This window comes from Lolium rigidum, chromosome 1 (assembly GCF_022539505.1).
Source record: "Lolium rigidum isolate FL_2022 chromosome 1, APGP_CSIRO_Lrig_0.1, whole genome shotgun sequence".
NCBI classification, from domain to species: Eukaryota; Viridiplantae; Streptophyta; class Magnoliopsida; order Poales; family Poaceae; genus Lolium; species Lolium rigidum.
In genome coordinates, this window is record NC_061508.1 from 8,342,936 (window position 1) to 8,352,143 (window position 9,208).

General features: G+C 46.9%; 1 protein-coding gene across 1 annotated transcript; it reads right to left on the bottom strand.

The window, feature by feature from the left end:
• Window positions 1-6,286: 6,286 nt before the first annotated feature.
• LOC124667030 (patatin-like protein 1) lies at window positions 6,287-7,707 on the bottom strand. The gene is made up of 3 exons (XM_047204368.1): window positions 7,564-7,707; window positions 7,272-7,453; window positions 6,287-7,190 (listed from the first exon to the last, which is right to left on the bottom strand). The coding sequence occupies exons 1-3, from the start codon at window positions 7,705-7,707 to the stop codon at window positions 6,287-6,289; spliced, it is 1,230 nt and encodes a 409-aa protein (XP_047060324.1).
• Between the last annotated feature and the right edge of the window lie 1,501 nt (window positions 7,708-9,208).

Consider the following 9,208-nt stretch of genomic DNA (forward strand, 5'->3'; position numbering starts at 1 on the left):
TTCCTAAAATGGTGTTGCTCCTGAGGTCATTAAGGGTACACTTCTATGATATTTTGATTCAGTAAGGTGCTCGCAAGTTCCTTAAAAAACTGGTCCTTCTTTTATTTCTACTTCGTTTTTCAAAAGAGTAGAGGATTTACAGGGGATTTTGATTCTTACAATTTTTCCTGCATAAATCATTTGCGCTCTATTTTGGAGAAAAAATATATCAGCTTGAAAACTTATCCAATGTTCATAAACATTTAGAAAGATGTCAAATTGTTTTCAGATTTTCTTTACATTGAAAACGTCATTTAAGACATGAAGTGGGGTCTGATTTGAATATTCCTCCAACTCGTCCTTGTTAGAACTCCTTCGTTTTTCTTTGCTGCCTAACATTTTTATTCCTGCAAATCATGCTAAGTCGCTAATATTGTCTTTTTCATGCTTTTGTGCATGCGAATCAGAACGGCCCTATCATCTTGCAGAAGACTAGTAAGCACATTAGATTTTTATTATTATCAGAAGTTTTCGAGCTTAGCTAAAAATTGAGAAAAGACATGCCATTCAACAGTTTTGCAAATTGTCTTGTAGGCTTGCTCGAGGGATGTGTTTGCCTAGGAGAAATAATAACCATCTAGACTTTTATCTTTTTGCATTGCATTGCTGGTCTGCTTGTAGAAATGAGCTGGAGTTAGCAAAAATTCCAGGACGAGCCACAGCCCGGTTAGGCCCCTACTTAGCTGCGACAGTGTCAGTAAGTGTTTACATGCAACACGTGTCTTTCAAATATAACATGTGTATTCTAAATCCTATTTATTTCTAGCCGAATTTTTATGCATCTTTTCATTTAAACTGGTATCATGGGCTCATGGCATAACGGTGTAACCATGCTCGTGTATGATTCACACTCACCACACCAACTAAAACTTATGAATTACAAAAAAAATATTACAATTAGCTTTTAATAAATTACAATATTAAACCCAGTTTGAAGAAAACTTAAGAAGCAAGATTTTTTTGTACGAATGCATTATACTTCCTCCTGCTCAAAATAAGTTGCATATAAAGTTTGGTTTTGGTCAAACTTTGTAAAGTTTGGTCATGGTCAAACTTTGTACATATAAAGAAAAATTACTATTTTTAAAATTCTCATGAAATATATTTTAATATTATATGCATTTGGTATAGTAGATCTTAGTATTATCTATTTTTATCAAAGTTCTTAAAGTTTAACTTACATAAAAATCATGCGCAACATAATATGAATACGAACAGGAGGTGACGATGCAGATGCAGTGTGTCGCCGACGTTGATGCACATTGCACCGGAGATGCAACACCTTGCCGATGTTTGCTCTGTCCAGGTGCTCGTTTTGGTATATTGCTTGTAAGCACACAAGTGGGCTGTTGCGGAGAGTGATGTCAGTTGGATATGCTTGGTCCCCTTTTATACAATAGGCTTCCACGAAATGGGTCCTGACAGACCACTAAGCAAATCACGCGATGTGTGAGGGGAAACTATGTGTGATATTTTGCAAATAATTGCGCGTCATAAAATGTGTTTGCTATTATAACACATGATGCGTTACTTAGTAATCGTGTGCAATGTGATACCCTATGCATATATCTACTTTAGCATAAATAACACCAATCACCATAATTAGACAAACAAAGTGCCGAGGTGCATGAACTAGAAAAACTAAACTTATTGCTAGTTATATTTGCCAACAATTGAGAAATATAAGCACACAATATAAGGACAGGCATATCATATACTTGAGGCTATTTCATGCAAAAAAACGACCTAATACTAGCGGAAAAGAAAGCAGTAGTAACTAACCTTGTGTGTTGCAGATATGAAGCTGAGGAGGCAGCTTCTTCAGTTAGTCGCTCGTTGACCAGAGAGATAAGTGTTGAATATATAAGCAAATATCCATATGAAATAATCCGTACGAGTAATTGATAAATCATGACTATGAAAACAGTAAAGAAACTAATCATGCAGACTAGTAAGGTAGATGAACAGATCACATCTAAACAAGACAAACCGATCGCATCTACCACAGAAACTAGAACAAGAAGCTCTAACAGAAACTGAAAGAGAAACGACAAGATCACATACTTCGCAGCAGCGTCGTTGTCACCCATGTTGAGGTTGTCGAAGAATTCGCTGAGGTCCGGGAAGAAGTTGTCGGTGTGGAGAAACTCGTCGTCCGAAGACGACGTCGTGCTGCCAGTAGTCGCGCCGGAGCGCTCCCCAAAAACCTGATTGCCCCTCACCCGTATAGGTTCACGAGAGGCAGGGTTCCGGAGGCCTACTGTCCCGGCAGTCGGTGCACGCCGACGGACGGGATGAGGAAGACAAAGGTGGCAGCGCAAAGAACTGGAAACAGGTAGTCACATATGTGGCACGTACAGGCTAGGGTTCTCATCCGCGCTTATGTAGTGCGGTTCGGGAAGGTCGTGGGGCGCAGCCCACGTCCGAGTCGGCACAGCCACGATCCAGAAAAACCGGAAGGCAAAACGGCTGAGTAACGCGTCCGTTAATGACTCAAAATTGATTACACAATTAATTTCCCAAACAACAAAAAGATAAGCTCGGCTCGGCGAGATTCCCGCAACCCGAGGCGAGGCGTGGCGAGGCGGGCAGCGGAGGAGGAGGAGTGCGCGAGGGCTCTCTCTCTTCTCACTCACTTACTAGGACTAGAACAGCCCACCTTATATACCACTCCAACTCTCTCCCAACTAGCGATGTGGGACTAAACTTTAGCCCCCACTAGTGCTGCCACTGATTATTGAAATGGGCCATGTGAGTTTCAGAATTTGATAATGGGCCATGGGCCAAAGACCAAATGCCCACAAATTCCAGCAATAAGATGGGGATAGTAAAAAGATGAGACATGGTGTGCACTTCCATCAGTCATCCAGAAGTACTTGAGGAAATAACGTGTGCAAAAGAAGTAGTTATTAATAACTATTTAGATTCCCAAATTACTTAAGTGGTAGTAGAAAATTATAACACCTTTCTCGCCCAATATGTTTGAAAATTAATTTTGAACCAATTTGGACAAAAATACGAGGAAAAACCCTACGCGTGACCCAAGTACAAAAAGCGTATGAGATAGCTATCAGGAAAAATAACACCAGAAGTAACTAAACCATAGATAATTACATACACATGATTTAAATAGAACTACCGTATGCGAGTGACTATTCTTCCTTCCGAAACCATTTGTGAAAATTCACACAGGGTCTTCATCTATTTTTCGTGTGCTATATTTTCGCCCTAGGGGCTGGCTGTGCCTAGATAGACGGTCAGCATTTTAGGGAATTAACATTGTGCTGTACAAGACACGGAAAAGGCCTTCCATCTGTCATGGTGGAACTTAGAAAACCCGATCTATACTAGTAGGAAAACGCTGAGGTTCCCCCGGGGGAACAGCGTTCTGATCCCCCGGCTCCTCCGTGTGACACGCGTCCACGCGCGTGGCGTGGAACGACGCAGCCCTTGCCTTATCCTCTGTGGTCGTCTTCCACCTCTAGATTCCCCTTCTCTTATTCTTTTTCTCTCTCGTTTCGGCTCGTGGAACGAACGGCCGTCGCCGCTTCGAGCACATGCCGCGCCGTCCCAGACTTCGCCTCCTCCTCGGGCGAGCCTCTGTGAGCTCCTCCCCTCCACGAGCGCGCCCGCCTCCCGTCGGCTCTGCTTCGCCACCGGCCACCGCGTCCTCCTTGCTCCGTGCGCGAGCAGACGCTGCTGCTGTCGGGCGCGCCGTCCTCGATCCCGTCGAGCTTTTCCCCGAGCTCTGCCCGCACCGAAAGGCTGCAGCGACCCCTGCTTCCTCCACGCGCGTGTCGGCACCGTCCTTGCCCAGCGGGACCCCAACGCGGCCGACGCCCCCAAGTTCTTCTAGCTCGCACCGCAGCAAGCTCATACCCTGGGCTTTGTCCTCAGTTTTTCGTTTTTGGTCTCGCTGCTCGATGTGGTTGCCCGGAAGTGAGACATCAAGTGGTGGTGCTGCCCTGTTGAAGTTGGTGCTGTGGTGTTGGTGATGCTGTGACGGTGTGGTACTGCAACGGGAGCCAAGTTCGTCATTTCATCTCCGATTGGAAGATCCCGATGCCATCCCCACGACCCCGGCGTCGATTCAAGTCCGCCATCAGCCAATGGAGCCGAAACCTCATGTTCCCCTTCTCTTATTCTTTTTCTCTCTCAGTTTCGTCTCGTGGAATGAACGGCTACAATTATATTTTTCATCAATACATAGTTTGCTATAATAGCAAAACAAAATTGCTACAATATTTCTGTTTTCTTGCTACTATACCATATTTGTTTTGCTACTATGTCTCCGGCGAGTATCCGGCGGAATCAGGTTTTGCTACATTTGTTCTAGGTTTTAGCTATAATAGTATACGTTTTTGCTACAAGTTCTCCGGCGAGGTCTCCGACGAGACTTCGATGAGGTCGGTTTTGCTACAATAGCAAAACAAAGTTGCTACAATCTTTGTGTGTATTTGCTACTATAGCATATATATTTTGCTACTAAGTCTCCGGTGGGTCTCCGGCGACATCTCCGGCGAGTCTCCGGCGAGTTCTGTGTTTTTAGGTGAAAATAAATTTTGCTACAATTGAAACGTTTTTTGCTACTTTGGTACATCATGGTAGCAAAAGTGGGAGAGAGGGCTGGTTGGTTTAATCTGACGGCCGAAAACGTTCCAGATCAACAGATCGGACGGTTGGGGACCCGGGGGATTAGATTTCTAATCCCCTGGGGGACGCCCAGCACTCCCCCCCCAGAAAAACGCTGAGGTTCCCCCGGGGGAACAGCGTTCTGATCCCCCGGCTCCTCCGTGTGACACGCGTCCACGCGCGTGGCGTGGAACGACGCAGCCCTTGCCTTATCCTCTGTGGTCGTCTTCCACCTCTAGATTCCCCTTCTCTTATTCTTTTTCTCTCTCGTTTCGGCTCGTGGAACGAACGGCCGTCGCCGCTTCGAGCACATGCCGCGCCGTCCCAGACTTCGCCTCCTCCTCGGGCGAGCCTCTGTGAGCTCCTCCCCTCCACGAGCGCGCCCGCCTCCCGTCGGCTCTGCTTCGCCACCGGCCACCGCGTCCTCCTTGCTCCGCGCGCGAGCAGACGCTGCTGCTGTCGGGCGCGCCGTCCTCGATCCCGTCGAGCTTTTCCCCGAGCTCTGCCCGCACCGAAAGGCTGCAGCGACCCCTGCTTCCTCCACGCGCGTGTCGGCACCGTCCTTGCCCAGCGGGACCCCAACGCGGCCGACGCCCCCCAAGTTCTTCTAGCCTGCACCGCAGCAAGCTCATACCCTGGGCTTTGTCCTCAGTTTTTCGTTTTTGGTCTCGCTGCTCGATGTGGTTGCCCGGAAGTGAGACATCAAGTGGTGGTGCTGCCCTGTTGAAGTTGGTGCTGTGGTGTTGGTGATGCTGTGTGACGGTGTGGTACTGCAACGGGAGCCAAGTTCGTCATTTCATCTCCGATTGGAAGATCCCGATGCCATCCCCACGACCCCGGCGTCGATTCAAGTCCGCCATCAGCCAATGGAGCCGAAACCTCATGTTCCCCTTCTCTTATTCTTTTTCTCTCTCAGTTTCGTCTCGTGGAACGAACGGCTACAATTATATTTTTCATCAATACATAGTTTGCTATAATAGCAAAACAAAATTGCTACAATATTTCTGTTTTCTTGCTACTATACCATATTTGTTTTGCTACTATGTCTCCGGCGAGTATCCGGCGGAATCAGGTTTTGCTACATTTGTTCTAGGTTTTAGCTATAATAGTATACGTTTTTTGCTACAAGTTCTCCGGCGAGGTCTCCGACGAGACTTCGATGAGGTCGGTTTTGCTACAATAGCAAAACAAAGTTGCTACAATCTTTGTGTGTATTTGCTACTATAGCATATATATTTTGCTACTAAGTCTCCGGTGGGTCTCCGGCGACATCTCCGGCGAGTCTCCGGCGAGTTACTGTGTTTTTAGGTGAAAATAAATTTTGCTACAATTGAAACGTTTTTTGCTACTTTGGTACATCATGGTAGCAAAAGTGGGAGAGAGGGCTGGTTGGTTTAATCTGACGGCCGAAAACGTTCCAGATCAACAGATCGGACGGTTGGGGACCCGGGGGATTAGATTTCTAATCCCCTGGGGGACGCCCAGCACTCCCCATACTAGTATGATACGTTACCAACGGTCATTATTCAAGCAAATGTTCATATAGTAGCCAATCAGTCACTCACATTATAATGTTACAACTCAGCTAGATCATCATCTCTGCTCCGAGTGTCTGCTAGTGGTAGCCAAGGGTGGATTGGCGCATCCGCAGTTTGCGTTCTTCGGAGAGCTTCTTGGCGAAGCGCGTGAGCGCCTCTTCATTGGTTCCCTCGCCGTCAACGAACTCGTACTTTCCTGTGTCGACGTTCAACCTGGCCACCTTTTTCTTGAGCAAATTGTCACCAATGTCGATCAACGCCTCCATGTTCTCTTTGGTGGCGATATCCACCGAGGCGATGTTCCCGCTGAGTGAGTCGTCCTGGATGCGGAGATAGTTCTTCTCAACTCGGAGAGCCTTGAAGAGCACCGCGGCGTGGATGTCGACCATGTCAGCACTGGCGTGGGAGAACATGTCGATGATCGGGGTGAAGCTCCCATCGTGGAGCCAGCGGAGGATGCCCCACTTGGCGCAGTCCGGCGCGGTGTATATCTCCGCCTGCTTGGCCGTGCCGGTGCCGATGGAGATGATGAGGTAGTTGTGGTAATCGGCGGGCTTGCCGAGGGTAAAGTCCGGGTTCCGGCGTAGAACCTCCTTGGTGATCATCGACATGGCAGCCATGGTGGGGTTGTTGGCGGCCACGCCACCGTCGACGAGGTGGTACTCGCGCTCGGGGACCTTGCCCAAGGGATCGTAGGTCTTGAAGAAGTGCGCGGGGAAGTAGGTCGGCGCCGCCGACGTGCTGATGCAGATATCCGATAGGTGGGCGTTCTTGAGCGGTTCATTCTTAGCCTCGTACGTGTTGAAGAGGATCGGCTGCAGGGCTTTGATGTCGAACGTCGGCACGATGATGTTGGTGACGGTGTCGGCGATGGTCACGTTGTTGGTGAGGTTCTTGATCTTATCGTGCAGGAACTTGCCGTCGTATTTGGGACCCATCACCGCGCCCAACAAATTCGCCACCGGATTCAGGAGCCCGTAACTGTAATTACGAGCCGACCCATTATTCTTCAAGAAGAAGTCATCAGTAGAGTGCGTCACCGATCGATAGAAAGGTACATACCTCCTCTGCGGGAAGATCTTGGGCCCGTTGTCGAGGTAGAACTTGTTGATGTCCTTGGCGGCAAAGAGAGGACGTTTGTTCTCGTCCGGCGCCGCAAGCATCGTCGCCACCAGCGCGCCAGTGCTAGTCCCGGCGATCACGTCGAAGTAGTCTGCGATGCGCGCGTCCGGCCCGTCCAGCTCCTGCCCCAGCAAAAAATGCACTCCGTCAGAATCAACCTATCTAGCTATATATCTAGCAAGGACGACGATCGAGATGGCCAGCCAGCAGAGGCGCTGATGGAGGGACGTACTTGGAGCTTGGACTCCAAGCAGGCGAGGATGGTGGACGGGATGAGTCCACGGATGCCGCCGCCGTCGATGGTCAGCACCGTGATGAGCTGCCCCCTGGACGGCGGCGGGCAGCTGGTCATCGTCGCGTCGGCGTTGTTGGACATGCTTAATTTGGGCTCAAGCTATCCTATCGGTGGAGGCTGGCCGAGCTATTTAAATGGAACTCTGCCCCCATAAGCTGGCGGTAAGATGTAATCTATTTTTTTAGATCAGTAATACTACAGTACAAGATGTAAACGAGTGATGTAAATCATTATAGTAGTATTCTTTTGTGCGCGTGTGCCACGATTGATGGGCTCGCCGGAGCGGGGCTTAATTAATGGCCATGATGCAAAACGTGAGTGAGACTTTCGTCGCTAACTGACATAATGGCAATGCCTTGTCTTTTCTCTGGAGCACGGCTTAGTCAATTTCGTGTGCAACTTGGGAAAATGATGTGTTGCCCGTCTTTATCCGGATCAAGCCACATGTTTAACACTTTGGTGTCTCATAGAAGTGAAACATTCTTCAATGAAAGACGATATTATTCCGGTTCGATAGCAATATGTTTATGGTAACTTCATCAATCCTAAGATTCACCGGAATAGTTTCTTGAAATCAATCTTTCGGTGATTGCCATGGTAGGATGTGCATCTGTACGTTTATAAGGATGAGTGTATGTACATATTTATTAGCTTCTGCGTCTGTGTTTTCAGAAAAATAAAGATCACGGTCGACATCTAACGGTCTTAGAGTCAACCTAAAGTAACAAATATACAGTAGCAGGTTATTGCATTTAAGGGGGGCATTGTTGGTAAGACAACTATAATGCAGCTATAGCGGACTAATCCATTTAGCATTTTTTCAAAAAACTGGAAAAATTTCAATCATATCTTGCTATAATAAAAGGGAAAAACTATGACTCAAACATTGTGGAAGGTACAACTCATTCAAATATTCGATGCAAACAAGTATTCAGGTATTCAACTCACAAGTTTTACCGAATCTAATTAAACAAAAAATTAGAACATGAAATAAAAAGTAAAAGAGAAGATTAAGAAAACAGAAAATTTAGCTACTAAATGAGGGGCTAAATTAGCGTTAAAAAGTGTGGTATAGCCAACTATTAGCTGTTTTCCTTACTTAGTGTATAAATTGCCTAAATGTAGCGCTATAGTTGCATTAACCAGACTATAGCTAGCTATTTAAAACATTGGAACTAACTTCTTATTTATAATACATAGTACATTGGAACTAACTTAATTCTCACACAGAACTAGCAAAATACATTTTATACGGGGAACGAAACCACGGTTGACTTGGATTGCTTCCTTTTGATACGATGTTACCGTGTTAGCCTGTTAGGCAGCTCCCATGGAAAATACTTAGAAAGAAAGCTAGCATAGAAAGCGTTTTCATTTGCACTAGGGAGATGGAGAGCAGCGGGGATATCTACCAGCTGGCTGTGCGTTTTGGGAGATTTGCTAGTCCTTTCAATGTTTTGTCACGCAGACTGTAATGAACCATCGTAATCCGAATTGGGTCTCTCCCTTGTTCATTCTCGCAAGTTTGCGTGCTCGTTGATTCCCCTCTCGGTGTGACACCGAATTGCATCGACACTAGTCC